A 22710-nucleotide genomic window follows, 5' to 3' on the forward strand; every position below is an offset into this window, starting at 1 on the left:
TGTGGAATACCAAGCAATTCTCCAGTGTGTGTATACACTGTGTAATTTGTGTATATGAAAGAGGATGCTAGTGCACATGTGTGCAGAGGCCAAAAGTCACACTCGGATGTCCTTCTTCTGGAGCTGTCTGCCTTGCTTTATTCTTAAGACAAGGTCTGTCATTGATTAGCCTGGAGCTTACCCACTACGTTAGGCTGGTTGGTCAACAGGCCGTGAGGACCTGCCTGTCTCTGTATCCCCAGTGATAGGATTGCAAGCACATGCCCCCAAACCCTGCTTTTGTTTTTGGTTCTGGAGAAACAAACTCCAGTCCTTATGCTTCCATGGCAGGCACCTAACTGACTGAGCTGTCTCCCCAGTCCCACACAGTGTAATTGCAGTTGGGGTAAACTTATCCATCCCCTCCAACATCGAGCATTTCTCCATAGTAAAAACATTTACATTTATTTGCTCTTGATGGGGAACCTCCTGATATGAATTCCAATGGACTCCTTAAGCTCTCTACGAAAACCGCAACCTGATTATTCTATGCAGTAGCTGGGTGCACCTCTGGATGGCTGTACAGGCACAGTTAAGACAAGGTGAGGAGGTTCGAGGCTGCCAGACACGGTTCTGCAAAAGAGGAGAGTGACAAGCCAAGCCTCACTCTTTGACCATTGTGTAGCTTGTGTACATCAGTCCAAAGACACTCCTAAGTTCAGGAGCAGTGGTTTTCATTCTTTGGGCACAGAGGTGCTTTACAACAAGGATAACATTTGCTCTGTATCTATTTTTATTGATTTATTGTCCTGGTTTCTTTGCCAAAGCTGTGATAAAATAACCTAAGAAAAGCACCTTAAGAGAAAAAGGTGTGCTTTGGCTTACCAAAGAGATACTGGCTACCATGGCAGGGGAAGCACAGCAGCAGGTAGGTAGGCTCCCTGGTCACCTCTCATCTGCACTTAGGAAGCAGAGAATGAGCAAAATTTGGGGCCAGGCTGTAATGCATAGAGACCTATGCCCTGTGATCCAGTTCCTCCAGAGATACTTCATCTCCTGAATGTTCTACAGCCTTGCCAAACTGCCAACTGGGAACCTAGCATTAAAATATAAGTCTGTGTGGGGAACATAATTCATAGTCAACCCACGTCTGTCTGTCTGTCTGCCTGTCTGTCTGTCTTTCTGTCTTTCTTTCTATCCATCTATCCATCTATCTATCTGTCATCGATCTATCCATCTATCATCTATCTATTTATCATCTATCTATCATCCATCATCTATCTATCTATCTATCTATCTATCTATCTATCTATCTATCTATCTATCTATCTATCTATCTATCTATCTATCTATCATGGTACCGGGGATGAAATCTAGGACCTTGCACATGCTAGGCAAGCCCTCTACAGCTGAGCTCCACCCCCAGCCAGCACTGGGACTCATGTTTATACTTCACCAGTCCTATCCCACAGAATCCTCCCAGCAGCACAGCAGCAAACTTGAAACCAGTTGCCCCGCCTCTCTGAATGACTGACAGAAAAAGAACCAGAAGACTAAATGCCAGTGTCTGCCTACCACCCTCTCTCTCCTGAGCCCTGGCTGAACGTCCCTTTTATGTTCACAAATGCTGTGGATATATTGATCCATGATTTCAGGATGTGTCAAAAATGCCAAGGGGGTCAGCTAAGCCATCTATAGCAACACTGGTGACTGAGCTGACATCAGCCATAGCGCAGGACTGCCAAGATGCCAGCCATCCAGCTGGCACTCTGCCTCATCTGTGCTCCTCCACCATCTTGTCTTCGTCTTCTGTTCTGCTCCCTCTTTATACATAACACCTTCTCCACCTGCAGCTGGTGTGAGCATCTTAAATAGGACCCTTGCCTGAAGCCCTGCCTAAGGTCCTTCTATCCTATTTAGAATGAGAAACTTATGACCTGATTTGACCGTTTAGAAAACCCCATGACTCCTGTGTAGTGTCTGGAGCAGAGGCCAAGAGTAAGGAGAGCAGATAGGGATTCTATCATGGTCCAAGATGGTCTTTGCCCCCTGGTCTAAGTACATTCATAAAATTAATAATATATATACTATATAAGAGCATTTCAGTGTTCCACACAAGAATTACTGTGTTTTAGTATGTTTTGTATAATGAGTATAGCAAGCCTATGTTATGAAGTTTCCTTTCAAAATGATGTCATTCATGATATCAGACAATTGCAAGAACTAGGTTAGTGTGGAATGAGCCATGAAAGTGAGAGGCCAGAATCTGGGGCTTCCCCTCATGTGATCTAGGTATGTTGGGGGGGGCACTGACAGCATTTCAGTAAGGAAAGGAACAGCAAGATTCCCCTATGTGGTAAGGTCTGTGCTCTTCTCAAGAACTGAATGGGAATTACCCACATGTCTGGGCCCCTAGGTTTTTCTCCAGGCGTCCATAAGCAGAGTGCTGCTAGCAGGGAAAGGTGGGGAGGAGGTAGAGAGAATGAGGGAGGGAGGGGGCATTCACAGAGGTAAGAACTCAGTGGAACCTGCTGACTAGTGATGGAAACAGTGGGTTCAAAGTTGCCACAGGGATTCTGGTCTGAAGGCCTGGAACAGAATCCTTAAAATTTATCAGCGGTAAAACCTGTGCCTGAGTTGCTTTCCTTCTGCTCCAAAGCAAGGGCCCTGTCTATTTCCGGCAGAAGCATAGATTTAGAAGTCATCGGTTCATCTTTGCAAGATGGAAGTTAACGCATTTGGACGTCACCCAACGTTTCCTCCCTTGAGACTGAATCTTCCAGCCTCTGTTTCTTGATCAAGGTCCATGTAGCAGGCAACCAATTATATGGCCATTGAATGGTCCATGAGATGGAGCATCCCATTGCTCTTAGCACTTCCAGACTTCTCTGACATCTGTATCTATGCTAGCGCCTCTCCTTTTTATTTCATTATTTAGATATACAGACTAAATTCCATCAACAGAAATGCGTAGAAAGGGGCTGGGAGGAGGGGAACATTCCATATTAACTGCGAACTTCCTATGATAATGTTGCATTTCCAGGAAAGCAAAAGAAAACAAGGGGAAGGGTTTACCTGTGTGAATGATGACAAGATCTGACCTTGTGAGATTTTGTGCTCTCCCTCCGTCCTCAGATCTCCCTCCCTTCTTCCCTCCTTCCCTCCCTGCCTCCCTCTCCCTTTCTCCCTCCCTCTCTCCCCTTCCTTCCCCCTTCTCTTCCTGCCTGCCTTCTTTCCTGGCTTGGGCATAGTCTTTCAGAAACTTCCCTGCCTGAAAACCTTCTAGCTCATAAATATAACAATCCAAGAGTCCCCTCTCCCGAAGTGCTTTCAAATCAGTCCGGGAACAGAAGTCAAGTGTGATGGGACCACAGTTCCACCTCTGTGTGAACATGAATCTCACCTGCTTCTCCTTTACAGCTCTCATATCTGGGTGCGATCCAGGGCTTGCAGGCCTCTTGGTGTATGAGGTCTAGTTTCACCGGTAAGTATGAAAGCAGTGCGTTCCCCTGGGTACTGATGCCTCTCCGGTCTTTCATTTCCCCCCAGGTACTTGTGGACCATCGGTAAGAACGTGTGGAAGCGATGGAAGAAGAGGTTCTTCGTGCTGGTGCAGGTAACCCTTCAGCCCTGTCACCAGTCTTTAGAGCCATCTGTAAGACAGATACGGCAGAATCAGTGCACACTAAGGCATGACACCTGGATGCCCCAAGGGCCTCGCATGTAGCTTCACGATTCTTTCCAGCGTATAGACTCATGGAACCCTACAGAAAGTTCTCTCTCCCATACATGTAAGATCTTCCCTTTTTAATGAACTTCTGGATTTTGCCAGTGTAACTGTTCCTGACAATGCCTCTGTGGGTGCTGAGAGTCAAACACGGAAGTTGACTCACACATGGGGACCAATGACATGTTCTTAATGGAGAAACAATAACTTGGCTCTCCCAGGTGCATATAAGTTTTACAAATTTACAGATTTGTAAAATATGTCCTCAAAAAGCCTCCCCAACACTTTTGCTGTTGGTTTGTTTGGTTTGTGATTCAAAATTTTCAGTGTGCCAAGGAAATTTGTCGCTAACGCCTTCCAATTTACAGCTCCCACGAGGGCACGGAAACCACACTCAATCCATAAAATGTTAAGTGAATACTGAGACACATCACAAAGTGAATCATCTTGTAATCAAGCTCCTTGAGGTCTTTGACTTGTGTTTGGAGCAATGCCTGTGTTGTATCTCACTGCATGGCAGCAGTTTGAAATGACTTTGAAAGTCCTTAACAATGCTATCTTGTTGGGCCTCTACCTGAAGACCTATTCAGGCATTCCATTAAAACCCTTGTGCTGGTTCAGGGCAAGGTGGGTTCTGACGCATGTGTAGGAGCTTCTCTGCTGTCCACACCATGCTCACATACATTCTCAGTGTCTACAGAAGCCGTCAGCAGCTGTTTGTTGAAAGGAAGATAAAGGCAGAGAGAGGCATTCCTGCCAAAGTCAGATGATTCTGAGAAAGGGCAGATCCTGTGGTCTAGGCAGTAGCCGATGACATCTTCCCAGAGAGTAAACAAGACATGGAGTCTCCCTGCATTCTGAGTACCTAGGAGCCCTTCACTCAGTGCATGACATTTCTCTGAGAATCTTTGAAATGAAGGAATGCTTAGAAGCAGTTGACCTCAGGATGGGGAGAAGACTCAGTCAGGAAAGTGCTTGCCGTATGAGCATTTGAGTTCCAGAACTCTAATAAAAATAAAGAATAAAGAAAAATAAGCCAGGAGCATGACTCACCCATAATCCCAGTACTGAGGAAGCAGAGATGGGAAGGTCTCTGGGGCTCACTGGACAGCTAGTCTGGGTGAACTGGCTCTCTCCGGTTTCAATAAGAGTCTTTTTCTCAAAAAATAGCCTGGAAAGTACTTACAGAAAACACCCAACATTGACTTCTGGGCTCCAGGCACATGTGTGGTCTCTAGTGCATATGTGTAGGCACACGCATGACGGCAATGCACATTTGCACACACGCATATCTACATACACACATGCATGCACCCACACATACGTGCATGCACATATGCATATATATACACACATGCATGCACGCATACACACACATAACTGCAATGCACATCTACATACACACAAACATGCATGTGCACACATGCATGAATACACACATGCATGTATACTCACATGAATAGCTGGTCTCTTTCTTTAGGAGAAAAAACTTTAGGGGCAGAAACTGGAGTGAGGGTTGTGCAAAGGGACCTGTGAAGAAAATGTCAGAGAAGCTGTGTCAGCAGACCGCGTGCTTAACTCAAAAGAAGAAAATGGCTTTTCTAGGTTGTGTAACTGGAACACAGATGTTCTGGAACCTTCACACACAGACTTCCTCTAAGAGGAGATGAAAATCACACCATGACTTAAAAAAAAAAAAGCCGCATGCTGACTTTGGAAAAGTATAAGGGCACAGGCCATCTGAGGTGCTATGGCTTTTCTGGAGAGCAGGAGAGATGCACTTGAGGATGTCAGGAGGCTTCCATGAGTGCGGGGTGATCCCTACCCTTAGAAAGCCATTAGGGTAGCAGCCCCCTCCCCACCCAATCAAGACCTTTCATCTCTACCAGTCTCCTGGCCTCTGGAGGTGACACACATCTGCTCCTTATTAAAAAGGTGACGGGGAGGCCCGCATGAAGGCACCAGTTTTTTGTTCTTGGTCTCGTGGAATTGTCTACAGGCTGCCAAAATGCAGGACTTCCTGTTGACAACCGAACTGAGGCTAACAATAGCTAAATGGATAATTATATGCAGATAGCGTGGCAAAAAGATGCAAGCCCCATAAGGTTAGATGCAGCCTGTTACTGGCAGTGAAAGGGATATGAGTCTTGGGCATCTTGTGTCAAGGTGTTTCTTGAGACTCGCTGTCAGTCTGCAAGAGAGTGACAAGGACCAGAGGGACCCTTCTCACTCCTACTGAGTACAGTGTGGACAAATCACTGGTTACTAGGAAGGCATCAGTTCCAAGGAGCGCCACTGAGAAGCCCAGACCTGAGTGTAGAAGTATAAGAGGCAATGGAAACGCGTGCCCATTCCAGATCAGAAAGTCTCATCTCCACTCTGCTTATGTCTTCAGGATATTTTTCTTGGAGCTGGGAATATAGTTCAGTTGGTAGAGTTGTAGTTGGCCCAGAATCTGGGAAGTTGGAGACAGCAGGACTGGGAATCCATCCTTGACTAAGTAGCAAAATTCAAGGCCAACCTGTGATAAATGAGAACCTGTGTCAAAAAGGGTATTGCTTTTCTTCAATATGCAAACGACTTCTGGTTTAAAAGGGGGATATTCTGTGTTCTTCCTCTTCAAAATAGTTCATCCCCGTGTTAGTACTGCCAAATTTTATTTTAAATTTCTTCTAAAAATGCTAATATTGGCATATTTCTATGATCCCTTGAAGTCTACAAAGAGTTGTTGACACTGGTCTGTGAGGTTTCTATACTAGTTCAGATTTTCTTCAAAGTTAACATTGGGGAAAACAGAGGCTCAAAGAGCACACGCAGCCTGTTCAAAGATAGAGGCTGATGGGGCAAAGAGATTGCTTAACGGTTAAGAGAACTGGTTGCTATTCAGAAGACCCAGGTTCGATTCCCAGCGCCTACCTGGAGGCTCACACCCATATATAACTCTAGCTCTAGGGATCTAGCACCCTTTTTTAGCCCCCGCCCACAACTATCATGTGTGCATATCCTGCACAGACACACATGCACACAAGACATCTGTACACATAAAATGAATTTTTAAAATGTTTAAAGATGGTGGCGGACTAGCAGCCCACCACAAAGCACAGCACCAGTCTTCATATATGACTAAACTTGTGGATGGGTCTGGTGCCCAAAAAGATTCATGCATACAAAATGTCCGAATATTTGCTTACTTTGCATTTCATTAAACAGTGTAATTCCTAAACCCGCATCCTCTGTTTCGGGTTTCCTACAGACATTGTGACTAAAATCTCTCGCTATCCCAGCTTTCAGAGAAGACACTGGAGTTGAATGAGAGAAATACAGTAGGAGCACATGACATGACGTGGTTGGCAGTATTTTAATAACCCCCCGAGATACACTACTAAAACAGGTTAATCTCACAAATGAATTGTAAGACGTGTAAGTAGTCCAGTGGTTTATAATTGTGAGCGAGTGTGTTTCCGCACGGTACGCTGAAGGACGCATGCACAGACGGTTACAAACTGGTCATAAATGACAGGAAACAAGCCCGACCAGCTTTCTAGCGCTCGCCTTTTTCATTTTCTGTTTCGGTCTGTTTAACTGATGGGGTCGTTAGGCTTCTAGACAGGCTCTCAGTGTACGTAGTCCAGCCTGTGCTTTAATAAGTGATCTTCCTTCCCCCGCTCTCCAGCTCAGATTACAGCTGGATTCCACCACACCTAACTTCGTGATATGTTTTGTTTGTCTTTTTGTTTCCTTCAGCTTGGGAGGTCAGACCTAGTTCCTGTAGCTGGTTCTCCCCTGCTCTACCTCTGAGCTACGCCCAACTCCTGTTCCAGCCATGGCAGCCGAGGTTCTGAGTCCATTGGTCAGATTTCAAATGATTTGCCTATTTGGAGTTTTCCCCAGCCCAATACTAATTAGCCAATGCTAAGGTAGACAATGGCTGTTCGCTCCTTTAGAAGCCTCGCTCTACTTTAAAAGCATCAGGAAATGAGCCATAGTCGCCAACAAAATAAAACTTTGATCAAGGCTTCAAAAATCCAGGAGTCCATCCTCAGCCCTGCCCAGAGTGTGTTCCTAAAGATCGCATTGACATAAACTAGGACCCTTTAAGTCCTATGCCGGTCACTCAAAGCCATCAAATCTCTCTCTGCAGTGTGGCCTCTGTGACTTCTCAAAGCACCTTCTAGACTCTGCCAATGACATGACTGCAGCAGTATTTTCTGTCTCCTTAACTTTGTATCCAAATCAATACCAAGCTGGGGTGCAGCACCGTGGAGAACATTAGCCTAGAATGTGTGAGAACTTAAGTCCAATCCCAGAGTCACTCAAAATGAAAGAAATTCACAGTTTAAGGAGAAACAGGCATTTCATTGAGAATAGCTTTCTATTAGTGAGGTGTGGCGGCTTTAAAAAATGTAAAGACCCCAAATCTTTGTTCTCTCCTTGGTGACCTCAAAGCGTTCTGGGAAAACTGAGGCTCATCTGAAACGAATTGGAGTTATTGCGAGGCTATTCTCCCCTCCTTTGAATTCTAAAGTCAATTGTCAAGCCCTAAAGAAAAAAATGCTCCCGATGAGCCAACTCAGGCTTGTTTAGTTTGGGTTCTGTTTCCTTTCCTTTCTTTGCCAAGTCGCGCTGCCTCAGTCTGCAGGGAATCTCAGGCTGCAGTCATCAGTGGTGCCAGAAGAGGGCAGCAGCAGACAGAGCGACCGCGGAGGAGCCACTGAACCAGGACCGGGAAAAGTAAAGGGTTCAAGAGCAGTAGAAACTTGCCTTTTGAGATCAGGCCCCTTTGTTGCGCTCCGTTTTGTGCCTAAAGTGCATATTGTTGCCTTATCTCACTGATAAGTTCTACCCTGTCTCCTGTCGTCGCGTGAAATAACCAGTCTAAATCTCCACAGGCGTGGTCTAGCAGTGTCTCCTGCCAAATGTCACAGGGAGGGGACATCCCCATGACAATTTTGTTGTGGGATAGCCTGGTGTTGTACTTGAAGACACCCTGTAAAGGGTGAACAAGGACATCACAGATAACACGTGTTCCCCACCTGTCAGATTCCTTTAGCAAATGCCCGTTGTTATGCGGAACGGTTTTCTTGTAAAAATTCAAATAGATCCACAGTACGCCTTCAAGGGCCTCATCTACAGACAAACCCACCTTAGAGTCGCATGGTGACGCCAGAGACATGGGAGCTACTTAGTTACACACACTGATGGATAGAGTAAGATCTGTGTGGGCCTCACACATTGGGTGGGTATCTCAGCAACTACCCACTAACAAGACGCTACCCAGGGGATACGGGGAGGACGGGAAGAAGGGAGGAGGGGGGCAAAGGAAGGAAGGGGCACAGCACAGCTAAGAACGGTGAGGTTGAAAGGCATGAGAGCTTACAGGACACTGGTGGGGACCCAGCTTCTATGCTCACCCGCCATTTGCACTCACACTGCTGTTGTAGGAGAAGGGGATTTGGGGCATTCTTCCTAATACAAGGAACTAGTTCATATTCCCTTCTGAAAACTCTTCTTTGTAGTCTAGCCTCACTCATACCCCTTAGGTGGGGAGATGTGCATCCATTCTTTAGAATCCCAAATTGGGTAGTAAAATTCTCCCGAGGAACCGACAGAGGGCAGCAACAGACAAACCAACTACGTGAGCATTCCTTCTCTTTCCTCTTACTCTGAACCTTCAGGACTCGGGACAGCGCAGCACACTGTGGGGCCTGAAAACACCAGTTTCTTAATTGCCATTAAAAAAGAGATCAGACTCACTGCGGAGGTGACTAACTTGTCCCTAGCTGGGTTCAGAGTCTGCTTTAGAAAACGTCTCTTCCAATAAAGGGACGTAAGGGTTGAGGGATGTGGCAGTCCTTCAGCCAGGCATCTGACATCTTCAGATGATGGTAAATGTGCCTGTGAGCTTGGCTGGAAAATAGGGGTAGGCCTGCTTTGCCACAGGCTCCTTGCCAACAGGCCAGATGTAGAAACGTGAAGCATCCTTGCCAGTTCTGGATACACAATGACAACAGGGTCCTGAAGGCGAGCCTGGAGCTCGGAGTGCCACCCTGCACTTCCATGGAATGCCAATCTCAGTAAAGCGAGGGCTGCCATTTAGGGCACCAGCGACAACGGCCATGCCATCGGGGGCTGGGGACGCCTGGCTGTGACTGGCACCTAGCAGTCGAGCGTTCATTGCTTGTGACAGCATGTCACTGTTGCGCTTGTCTGGGATGGAGGGGAGACTTTACCGAGTAGCTGCAAGTGCCCCTTAATAACTGTAGGTAGCCAGAGACAAAACGAGAAACTTGATGCTGAGATACATCTGCAAAAGGAGTGCTTACTATATATGTATATGGGTGGGAGAGAACGAGAGAAAGAAGGAGAGGGAGGAGAAAGAGAAGGAGAGAAAGGGAGGGAGCATACATTTTGTGAATATATATATATATACCACCATGCAGGTCCAAAAAGTGACCTCGGGTCAGTCCTTGACTCTCACCTTGTTTGACTCGGGATCTCTTATTGCTTCTCACTATGTGGGTTTCTGGACATCTCCCGTGTCTGCTGTTCTCTGTCCATAGGGACATTGAATTGCAGGTTCACACCACCCACTGTGACTTTACATGAGTTCAAGGGAACCAATCACCGGTTCTCATGCTAGCGTGCTGTGCGCTTGACCCACCAGGCCATCTTCCCAGCCTTTGAGACAGCTCTAAAGAAATTACCTTCTGTTTTCTAACTTCCAGCCAAGCCTATTACTGTATATCTACTGTATACTGTAGGCATTGTAGGCCCAGCCAGGCCATGATTATTTTAGGTCATACTCCTAAAACTGCTGCCATTCGGTCAGCTTCGTGCCACAGCAGAACACCAATGTGTGCATGTCAACCCAGTCATTGTAAGAGCAGCATTTGTGGGGTGTGGTGGTGTGCAGTGTGACCCCATGACTCTGAAGGTGAAGGAGGAAAATCAGAAACTCAAGGTCAAACTGAGAGAGACCCGTCTTGACAGAGTAAATGAGACACTAGAGAGCTCACCCAGAATCCACACTGAAAGGGGCCTGATGGCCTGACACCTCAGCCTGATCAGAAACAGTCTCAAACAACAGGGTGGATGACTCCTCATGTATGACACCTGAGGCTGACCTTTGACCCCCCGAACACAGGTTCACATACATGTAAATGTACCCCCCATATGCACACACATACATCTGCACCCACACGAGCATGCACACACTCATGGCAAAAATGAAAGCCAAACAACAGTAATGATAAAACCTGACCGTTCCCAAGCACCTCCTAAGTGTCAAGGAGAGACTCTAATGTGCATGCCACGTGTGAACCCCTTGAACCCTCGTGGGCCACCGTCAGATGCCCCATCCAGTGTGAAGGAGACAGCGGAGGACCAGGGTTTCAGTTAGATGTTGGACATTTTCTACCAGGGCAAACGTTGCTGGGACCATCTCACGGTCTGCTTTCTCTTGCTGCAGGTCAGCCAGTACACTTTTGCCATGTGCAGCTATCGCGAGAAGAAAGCAGAGCCCCAGGAACTTCTACAGCTGGACGGCTACACCGTGGATTACACTGACCCCCAGCCAGGTACCCGCCCGCTCCTAGGCTGTGACCCCACAACATGCTCATCTATCTCAAGTCAGTGACAAGCTTATGTCGGTCAGATACTTGGTCCATGCTAGACCACAGTAGGCTGTTGCATCAGAGAGCCTCTGGTTGGAAGTAAAGAGAAAACACAGATTTGGAGTTTTTTTTATATATGCCTGGGACCACAGTGATCAACTATTGCATGCTTCTGAAAATATTTAGGGAAAAAGAATATATACTTGTATACCAGGGACTGCATTTGTGTGAGTTTGTGTGGTGTGTGGGTACTTATCCATGTACATATGAGTATACATGTGTGTGCATGTGGAAACTGCAGTCGTGAGCCAGGTGTGTTGCCCTCCTTATTGTTTGAGACAGGTTCACTTGCTGAATGAAGCAGGAGCTCAGTGATTGGCTAGGCTGGAGGGCTGGCCATTGCATGCCAAAATCTCCACCCCCTCCAGCACTAGGCTCACAGGTACAAGCCCAACTGTTACACGTGTGTTGAAAGCCAGGTCCTCACTCTTGCATGACAAGTGCTACACCAGCAGAGTCAACTCCTAAACCCCTAGCGGTGCCGCCTCTCCAGCCCCAATGTGTGTCATTGTGTTTTGGTGGGTAAGAGAAGCTGCTTCTGTGTGTGATGCCCGCTGGCCAGAGTCCGGGAACACACAAGGTTAGCGGATGGAACTTGAGGAAGAAACTTCCTCCGTTCCTTGGAAGTTACCTCTCTGAGAGAGGCGTCGAAGCGCCTGGGCTTACGTAGCGAAGACAGCCTTGCAAGAGGTGGTATTTCTCGTAAGCTCTACATTGCGTGCGTTCCACATCCTGCCCCCTCGCACCTCTCCCCGTACCCATTTTATTTTTCTCCCAGAAAGCTGAATAGAAATCAGTCTCAAAGAACGAAGGGGGGGGGGGGCGTGCGAAATCATTTCAGCATATTAATGAGCAACAAGCAGCCTCTCCCGGAGAAGGTTCATTTCTATGCCAAATCTACACAAGGCTTTTCCAACCACACTGCATCATTTGGCCCAAAACCTTCTCTGCAACTCCCATATTGCTCTTCCACGTGCAACAAAATACACAGAAATTAAAAAAAGAAGAAGAAGAAAAGAAAATATTTTAAAAAAGGAATTTGAGAGAAGATGGGATATTATGGGTTATTAACCAAAAACATGACAGAAGATTTGACCCCTTCCCATCTAGGGACATCAGTCCCCTCAAATCCCTGGCCCTGGGGTATTCAAACTGTCAAATCCTTTCCTGTTTCGGTTGTAACTGCACCCTGCCATAGAAGCCACTGTAGAGCGCTGACTTTGTAAGATCTGAGTTCATATTTTCTTCCAGAAGCTTTCATAATGAACGTATAATTTCATAATGTACTTATAATGGATGATATTTCATAGTGGGCTTTCAAACTGGAGTTTGAAACAAGCAATTCTACACCGCATCACAGGACAGGATTCAAACGCCAGCCTTTGGGACATTGTATGATGGTTCGTATTCCTATCAAGTTTCTTTATCTCACTCAGCTCTCTTTTTAAAAAGTAAACTCAGCTGTGCATGAGATACATGTCTCAGAGGTGAGGGACAGAAGGCCAGGGTGAGGAGGGTACCGATGCCGTCTCATCCCAAGACTCTGCTCAGAAGGCCCACACCCCCTCTTCCAGATGCCCATGCTAAGTGCCCATCACAGCCCCCAGGGAGAGGGATCAGAAGCATCAGCCTTCTTTTTAAATTAAAAGATTGATGAGATCACAGTCGCTCTGAGAGTGGAGCCAGGACCTGGGACTAGCCCAGGTCACCTTGCACTTGTCGTGTGCAAGCAAAACTACCATAGGATTTGCAGATTAAGGCAGGGCTTCTATTCCACACACAGGAATGACACCTGAATAGTCTCTTAATTTTAGATTTGTATTTATTTTTATTTTATGTGTGTGGAGGTTTTGTCTGCATGTATGTAAGTGTACCGCATGCATGCAGCGCCCACAGAGGCCAGAAGGAGGTATTAGATCCCTTGGGACCAGGGTTTAAAATGGTTGTGATCTGCCATTTAAGTGCTGAGAACTGAACCTACAGCCTCTACAAGATCACAAGAGCCTTTAACCACCCAGCAGTGTTCCCTCCTGCGTGTATATTCTGAAAGATTCTTCTGTTGTTTCCACATTTATCCCACGAGATGTAATTTCTTATGAGAGATGTAAATGGAAAGTTGATTGTGTTCTTGAGGGTAGCAATGGTTGCTTCTCTCTATCTTTTCTTGTGCTAAATCGTATTTATTTCCCTGGTAATATTTGGTTGAAAGTGAAAATTTAATAATTCTCTTATCCTAAGAAAGTTCTAACTCAGAACTTTTTGTTTTCTTTTGATGCTGGAATTGGACACCAGGGTCTTGTACCTGCTAGGCAAACACCCAGCCACTGAGTTAAGGCCCCAGCCCCTTAACTCTGTATTGGAGAGTGCTTGTCAAAAATCCCTGGTCCTTACTGAGGAGCCAGAAAGAAGTAACGTTTATTCCTCATGCTTCCCAAAGCCTTGGAGGGGATTCCTGTACACTAGGTACTTGACCAACTTTATCTAAGGAGATGTAAGCAAATTAACAATGTACCAGTATGGTCAGAGATCAGGGGATGCTCTTGCAAGGTGAGCCTATTACTCAAAAAAAAAAAAAAGACATTAGGGTCTGTCTTCCACCTCCTCTTGGCTTTCTGTGGACTATTATAGAAGTTGTTGCGCACCATTATTGCCTATTCTCTTATTTACTGTAAGTAAAGGTCTAACTGGAACTCCTTGTGTGGGATGCCGTCACAGAGACGCAGACGTCTGTGTTCAGTAAACTGCCTGTTTAGGGACCTTAGCATGCTGGCCCAGAGGCCTGATGGACAGCATTAGCATGCTGACCCAGAGACCTGATGGGCAGCCATAAGGTTGGTTTGTGTACTGCCCCTTTCGAGCTCAGAGTGAAAGTTCGCCCCTTTACTTCTCTCTGGTTCTTTGGATAATAGATAACAGTTTCTGATTTATGCAGTTAAGTCTCCAAATAAAATGACAGGCATTCAGAATATTTCCATGGTTGCATTCCTCGGCTGTGATGTCAAACAAACAGAAGTGCATTAGAAGCCCACTTCTGCACTTAGAGGCTAGTTTTGTATCCAGTGGGTCCTTGTACTCTTGTCTGGGACTCAGTTTCCTCACCTGTAAAATGGGAATAATAATATTCAGATTACATAGGGCTATTGGGTGGGTAAGATAAAGATTAGGGAACAGTGCCCTTTTCTCTCTGCCCTGAGTGATTACAGTAGTGAAGCTTCCCTGCTTTCCAAATGTATCCTCTAATGTCTTTCTTACCATTGCTTCAGAAATTTTATTCCGCCCCATGACCATCAACAGACCCCAGGGGCGGAGGGGCTTGAGGCCATGGGAAGGGCCCCTCAAGCAAAGCCAACCCTGGTGTCTACTGATTGTAGCATGGTGGCATATTTCCAAGGTCACCATGAGAGTAGGTGCATGTTGACCCACCCTTTGTCTCGGTTCCTTGATGCTCATTTCTCAGACAGAGGCCTCCCTCAAAAGTTCTTCCGTATTTTTGAAAGTTTCCCTCTTATGGTGTCTCCCGTGAGGCTCACTGGCTTTAAGTTTGTACCATCCTTCCTAGATCACGCGCTGTATACGATTGTAAACACCTCCTCAGGATAAAAACCATCAGAAAGCCCTTCTTAGAGTCACTTTGGTATTGTCACACTCGATCCTCTTTGGAAAGAAGTGGCTAGGGCTGAAGAGATGGCTCAGCGGTTAAGGTGCTTGCTGCTCTTGCAGAGAGACCACAGTTCAGCTTCCAGCACCGACATCGGGTGACTCACAACCAAATCTAACTCCCGCTCCAAGGAATTTGATGGTCTCCTCTGGTCTCCACAGACACCTGCACGTAGATACATATGTTCAGACACATAGACATATCAGTGTACTTTTTAAAAATAAAAAAAAAGACAGGTAGCTATTTATTGTCCCTGTCCCTCAGTCATTCTAAATGAAAAATCCCCACAGTGTAGAAACACTTGTAGAGATGCCTGGATTGACACGATGAGCCCAATGGCCAAGCCTTCAGGCCGCCAACAACAGTGCTCAGCATTACAGCAGACAGGCTCCTGACTGGTCTTCACTGGCTACTCAGAGATGTTAGCCTGTCATTCATGAGCTTCTTGGCTCGCCACTAGTGGGGATATGGTACATATCTGATGAAGATATGAATTTCGACCTGGCTAGAGAACCTACTCACTGCAAACACGGCTTCTGGAGTGTGTTGATGGACTTGAGCTGTCTTTGGCCTAAACCCAGAGAGATGCATCTATCTCCATTGTCCTAAACACTCACCTTAAGAACTAGCCGTGGAAAAACCAGGGCCACTTATTCAATATGTATTTGTTGAGCACCTGCTTTGTGCCATACATTATGCTAGATACCAAGAAATGAAAGAGGTTAAATCAGATAAAACTTTTGTCCTTATGATGCAAAGTAAATTGTGGAGCTTACTAGAAGCTAGTTAAGAGCCAGGGAGAGCTGGGAGATGGCTTCGGATTAAGAGCACTTCCTGTTCTTCCAGAGGTCCAGAATGTGGTTCCTAGCGCTCACATTGAGCAACATACAACTTGTAACTCCAGGTCCCGGGGATCTGACATCCTCTTCTGGTCCCCATGTGTATGTGGGGCCACAAATACATAGACACACACACATGTGCACCCATAAATAAATCTTTTTTTAAAAAAAATAAGAATAATAGAGAAAAATTAGTCAAGATAACAGAGCTAGATTATCAGAGATAGAAGCCAAAGAAGACCTCATAAGAAGCTATTTCAAGCAAAGATTAGTATGAGGAGGGGGTGTGAATCGTGTAGCCACAAAGTGCATACATGAAAAGAAGAAAGGAGAGCCTGCAGGTGGCAGAGAATCAATAGAGGTGCATTGCAAACCTTGGCAGAACCTGGGGTTTTAGTTCAATAGGATAGAGCCTCTGGTGCGTTGAGCCGAGAAATAGCATGAGCCATTGTAGTAAGCGCTGACTGGGTTCTATACTGAGAATTGACACTAGGGCAGGAGCCTGGAGGTGGCCAACTGAGGTAGGAGACTGTTCAAGGTAATTACAGCCACATTCAGAAGCCAGCACTAGTGGGCAACAGAAAAGTCCCCATTCTGGTGACCCAAGGCTAGTAGCATCAGCCTCTCAATGCCCATGGGAGAAATTAATGGCAGAATCAAAACTAGCTCAAAGGTTGTGGGTTCTTCTTTTTGAGCTGGATAGGCCTAGTTCTGCACAGGTGGAAAGGGGGTTAGGACAAAGATCAGGAGTTCGGTATTGGGTGTGGCATGCTTGAGATATCCATCCATGTGCACATATCCAGAAAGCCACCACTAATCTATGTCTGGAGTTGAAGGGAGAACGCCAGAGTTCAGGGAAATGTAAGGACCCTCGGTCCATTCCTCGCACCTCAAGGTTGGATGGTATCATCGGGACTATATCAGAAAACGAATAAAGGAACAGAAAGAACATCAGGGCACTTCCACAGGTAAAGGTGAGAAGGAGGAAGATGAAGTGCAAACAGTAAACAAAACAGAGCATCTTGCCACATGACCACCCACCGGAAGGCACCCGGGGAGCATCAGGTTTCTTGAAAGCTAATTAAAGAGTATGTTTCAACAATAAAAGAGTATCAACCGCTGCTGATCACGTGATGCAGTGAGTGGAATTAGGATTTCATGTTGAGATGTAGCAAAATTAGTGTCATTGGTGGCCTTGACAAAACAGTTTTTAGGCGAGCTGCCACCTGATTAGAAGGGCCTTAAGGCCTGATGGAGTGAGTCCCTTGCTGCTCCGAAGTGATCCTCAGCCCCCATGCATCTGCTTTATCAGAGCTTGCTAGAAGCTCAGGGTCTCAACCTCCCCTGAAGACCCATGGATCAGAAGTTGCGGTTGTTCCAAATACCTAGATGTGTGCACTTACGATTGAGCAGCCTCAGTGGAGAGCTTCTTTTCACTGTAAAGAGAGTAATAGAGGAGTAGCTGAGGGGAGAAGGGACCAAGAGAAGCGGTTGTTGTAATGGCACTGGTGACAATGGTTGGCAGGGGTGATAATGGTGATTTATTTTTCAATATGAGGGAAGGCTCAAGTGTTTCCTAGGCAGGTGTTTAACCAGTCTGCTTATTGCATTGCCTCCAGCCAAAGAAAGCCACGATCCCACCTTAAAGTGTTCCTTTACTACCGTGGCCCCATTCAGTGGCCAAGCAGTTCACAGACGCCCTGTCCGGGAGTCAGATAAATTGCTTTTCCCCGTTCCGGCCCAAGGAAAAGCAGGAGCGATTGCTTTCTAAAAACCGCGCCCCGCCGGAATTTTCTCAGCTCTGTTCATGTTACTCTTCCTATCCGTGCAGGTTTGGAGGGCGGCCGAGCCTTCTTCAATGCAGTCAAAGAAGGAGACACAGTGATATTTGCAAGTGATGACGAGCAGGATCGCATCTTGTGGGTCCAAGCCATGTACCGGGCCACGGGGCAGTCGCACAAACCTGTGCCCCCGACCCAGGTGCAGAAACTCAACGCCAAGGGCGGAAATGTACCTCAGCTGGACGCCCCCATCTCACAATTCTGTAAGTAAATATGCCATTTCTTAAAACAACAACAACAAATAGTTCTGTAAAGTAAATCTTCCCAGGTTGAATGAGAAAACCTAGTTGCTTATATATGTATACATAAAGATTCCAAAATCGTGTTTGCTAGGAGCATGTAGCTAATGCAGGTCGAAACTTGGGGCGAAATATTAGATGACGTAATTTTAAAGTGCAATACTTGACATTCTCTACCAAGGACTAAACAAAGGAATGTATATTTTATGTCCATGCCTATCCTTCTGGTTTTGCTGAGAGTTTGGAATTCACAGCCAAATGCGTATTTGTTTGAGTCCCTCAAGTATGGTAGATTCCGTACACCGTTGCTTCATCTCCTCCTATTAAAAGGAATTTAAAAATAGGGACGATTTGAAATAAACTTAAATCTGCAATTTAGAACCATTTAAAAATAAATGATGACATTAGCACATGCAGTGGTAGGGAAAAAAAAATCCACGATACCTAAAATCACATTCTGAGCAGAAATATCGGAGACCCAAGACCAGCCCCCAGTTCTTCTGCGGACCCCCCCCCGCCTGTGTCTCTTTACTTGTCTTGCCACGGTTTGCCCCAAAGTGTGGGCACTTCTCTCCCAATACCTCTAAACCCAACTTAAGGTGAACGCCAAAGGCAGAGCCTTCTTAAAGACACTTATTTTCAGAAGAAAAATAAAATGAGAGATTTACAGACCCATTGTTTATTCCACAGAGAGATCTTCAACTTTATCTAGGGGAACCTCGGGTGTGAGTCCCGCCTACCAGCTGTCATAGTGGATTCTTACTTTAGTGTGAGAATCCCCTTTCAGCAGTCAGTGAGCACTTGTCCGGCAAGGAGACATCCTAACGAGGAAGTCACATGAGGCCCTTGCTCTTACAGCATCTGCATCCCAGGGAACGTCCATATCACCCACAAGTCAACCCCCACCCCCAAAGGGGACTCTCTCTCACATTGACAAATACCACGACAGATGTCGGTCACACAGTGGTCACTCACCAGATCAGGAGGAGGCAGTAGGCCAATTGACAGTCAAGGAAGACTTCTCAGAGCTCAAGTCCAAATGGTAGGGAGCTGACTTCCAGATCGAGGAGGCACGAGTAGGATGGCAGAGGGGAAGACACATTTTGCAGGGAGCCCAAAGCAGAGGTTGTACTGCCGTGGGGTGCTTGTTCAGTATCTCACTGTTGCTCCGAGGCCAACCCTGCGCTGCCACAATTCTACAGCTACAGAAACTATGGAGGGAAATTGGCTTTTTAGTGAGTCTCACTGCTGTGGCTATTTCTAACTAACAAGGGTAAGCGCCTTTGGGGAAGGCAGGCTATCCAGTGGGGGCTGCCAGTTCCATTTCCGGTGGGTTCTTAAAGAAGAGGCATTCCTTAGTGCAACCTGACAAAGAACAACCTACAGCGGCTTTCCACACAGAAAACCATGAAAGAATAAGGAAGATGTGAGCTTGGAGCCAGGGCAGAGGGGATAACCCTGCAGGAACTACACCTGAACTGCATTCTTTAGGATCTTCAGTGACATAAGGCGTTCCCCGTGTTTATTTGATATCCAAATAAAGGGCATCTGTGGGACAGGGTTCTCCTCTTTGCTGCCTAACAGTCTCTTATTAACATCTCTGGAACTAACATTACCTGCCACACCCTCGTCCTGAATTATCTTTGTATGAGAAAAATCCTAATTATAATCACCATTCCAATCAACCTCATGAAAGAACTGTTTCAAATGATATTTGGAAAACTCTTTTCTTTCCAAATGATCTCCAATTCTCCTGAGGTCATTTCACCGGCACCCTGTGTCTGTATTCTGCCATCCACCTACAGTAAGAAATGGCTGCATGGCTTGCGATTGGCCTTCCATGTCTTCACTCATATAGGGAAGAGCAATATGGAGTGTCATTGGGAAAAGTAATGGGAATGTCACGCGGTGATAGAACATGTACTTGGAGCATGCAAGGCTCCGTCCTAACACCCTAGCGCCACTCCCACAATAGAATTTAAAAGACCCACAGAAGCTGCTGAAGAAAGATAAGCCTCCATGGAAATACATGAGGTCCAACCATTGAGGTCCCCATGTAGACAGGATACAGTTCATTCTAAAACTGAAGGCTCGGTCCTTGGAAACCAATAGATAGGATCCAACAGAGTGCACAGTGACTCAATACATGTTACAACCCCATTTGACATATCTTAGAAGGGTCATCCAGGAAATCCTGAAAGGTAGAATTGGAGGATAAGAAGCTCATCCCTGTAGAGTCTACAGTATAGATTATACAAGGTAGACAAGACAAAGGAGATAGGATATGCCTATAAAACTGATCAAGGATATGCCTATAAAACTGATCAGAACCTGGGGATAATTCACCTTCTTCTCTGGTCACCTCTTAAGCTCTGCCTAGGAGTGAAGGGCCTTCAGAGAGTGTGAGGTGCCTTCAAAGCCACCTGGTTCTTGAAGAACAAGGCCACCACAGGCAACCATTCCAATTGCTCACTCCAGGGGGCTCTTTTCTCACAGTCAAAGATGTGAATGGCGCTCATTTGCTTGTGCGGTACCCAGTCTTCCCAGGTGTGCATAGTGGCCCTGTGATAAAGGCAACCCAATGACGCTAATTTCCACGGCCCTACTCTTGTTTTATTGTCATTGAAGCGAGCACACACACACACACACACACACACACACACACACACACACTGATTCAGATTCTGTCTGTTGCAACCCCAGGACAGGCAGGGTACTTCTGTTCCCCAAATTCAGAAGCCAGCAAAGATGTAACCAGCCCTCCTTCAGTCCTTAAGCATTAAGGCTAAAACCAACAGGGAAGGTCAGAAAGGGAACCGGGGCTTTGCATTCCATGGTGTCACAAGGCAGGTATGCCTGGCAAGCACACATACAGCAAAGGGTGGCTTCGAGCAGGGCTCGTGAGACTTTGTGGAACTTGCCACAGAACAGGCATGGCTGCCTGTATTATCTCAAACCATCACCGTCAAACAGGGCAAAGTTTGTGTGTATGCATGGGAAGCCCACCCTTATGTGCTTGAGGCTTCCCTATTTGTAGGATCCAATCCCGTGGACCCGGAACTCCTTAGTACCGGGCAAACTAAGCTGTGTTGGTCACTGAGGACCACAAAGCAAGGGAAAGGAAATGTTAATTCTAGTGTAGTTCTAAATAGTAAACCTTGGCCATTCACTTGCTTTGGGTTGATTTGCTTTAATTACCTTTCATCTCACAGATGAACACAAGCACAGATTCTCTAGCTAGGAAAAAAATGGGGGGAGGGGAGAAAGAAAAGATTAAAAAAGAGCAAGTAAAAGAAAATCAAGTATTGCATTTTAAAAAGGTTTCCTTAAGTTCCAAAAGGTCAGGGTCGCTGCTGCTTACCTGACTGCACACGCCTAGTTAAATCTTGGTTCTGAGTATTTGTGAAAGTCCGGCCTATTCTTGCCAGAGGCCAATCTTATAGACTTTTCAGTGACTTCACAGGGTGATCACTGTGTCAGAATTTACACAGCCAACAGAGGCCACATAGAAAAGAGAAGCCACATAGAAGCATTTGGGGAACAGAAAAAAATTAAGAAACACTCCAATCTTGTCCTGTCGCTGTCTGTTCCAAGGGATGTTCAGAACAGGACATTTTACAGTTTGGGAGACTTTTGAGAATCTGTGTTTTGGGCTGCTTCCAAATTCAGTTTAACTGACTTCTTGGGGGCAGTTGACTTTTTTTTTTTTCTTAATTTCAAAAGTTTAATTTCGAAATGAAAAGACACATCTAAGAAAGAGTGGTATGGAATTGGAAAAAAAAGGTGGGGACAACAGATCCTGCTGTTATTCGTTTGTCTGCAACTCTGCAAAGGTCTGGGGAGGTCCCCGTCAGCCGCTCAGACCGTTTGTTCTTCTGTGGTTCTTATTTTGTATGTATGTTGTTGATTTAATTTTCTTCCATTTTAGTTAAGTTTTTTTTTTAATCAGGTAGTACCTAGTTCCACAAGATTTTTTGTTGTTGTTGTTTTGTTTGGTTTTTAAACAAATACTTCTAAGTCTCCAATTTCTAAGGCCAGTGTCACACACTTTGGATATGCCCAAATCTGGAGTTGAGTATTGCCACAGTTCACTGTGTCAGTGGCTGCTCGTAAAAGATACCTTATCCCTGTCAATGGGTATTAGAGAAACAATATCCAGAAATATTACAATTCTCATTTGGTGTGGGTTGGGGAAAGAAGGTATGTTAAGCTTTGCCATTTGGTTAATGATTGCTGAATATAGTGCTTGCATTTAGTTGTTTTAATGTCTGTTTCTCAACTAACTACTGTTAACTGCGACACGCACCCCTGAGTTAGACGTTGCTGAGAACTGCTCTATTTTATCACAACGAAGATACTCTTCAACCACTTAGGGGGAGTTCAATTACTGTTGATTTGGGGGAGGTTGATTTTTGTTGTTGTTGTTTTGTTTTACTTTAAGTTTTCTCGTTCAATCTTTGCTCAAAACCCAAGAACGATAGCTTCTAGGCTAGAACTCCTGTCTGCTTTCCTGAGCCTTGTTGCTAGTCTTTATGTTATTCTGGTTTGTTCCTTCTTACCCTGCTAACTTCTAGCTGGACTGAAGGGTAAGTGCTCCCCTATAGCTAGCACAGCTCAGATAATCCTGACTCGATTATCTGACACCTGCAATGTGCTTCCTCTCTCCTCTTCGACCTCCCTCATGTCTAGACTTTGTAGTATGAGCTCTCATGTTATTTTCCTGACCTTAGGTTGGATATGTAAGCTTCCATACT

General features: G+C 45.8%; 1 protein-coding gene across 13 annotated transcripts in view; it reads left to right on the forward strand.

Annotated features, from left to right (window-relative positions):
* The window catches only part of Cadps (calcium dependent secretion activator), a 433680-nt gene that overhangs the window by 264400 nt on the left and 146570 nt on the right, over nt 1-22710 (forward strand). For all 13 annotated transcript variants that reach the window (XM_085687935.2, XM_085687936.2, XM_085687937.2 and 10 more), the window contains exons 9-11: nt 3529-3595; nt 11175-11283; nt 17708-17920. In XM_085687935.2, coding sequence (XP_085544061.1) covers nt 3529-3595; nt 11175-11283; nt 17708-17920 — 389 coding nt within the window. The remainder of the gene's footprint in view (nt 1-3528; nt 3596-11174; nt 11284-17707; nt 17921-22710) is intronic.

Source organism: Myodes glareolus, chromosome 5 (genome assembly GCF_982192425.1).
Source record: "Myodes glareolus chromosome 5, mMyoGla1.1, whole genome shotgun sequence".
Taxonomy (NCBI): domain Eukaryota; kingdom Metazoa; phylum Chordata; class Mammalia; order Rodentia; family Cricetidae; genus Myodes; species Myodes glareolus.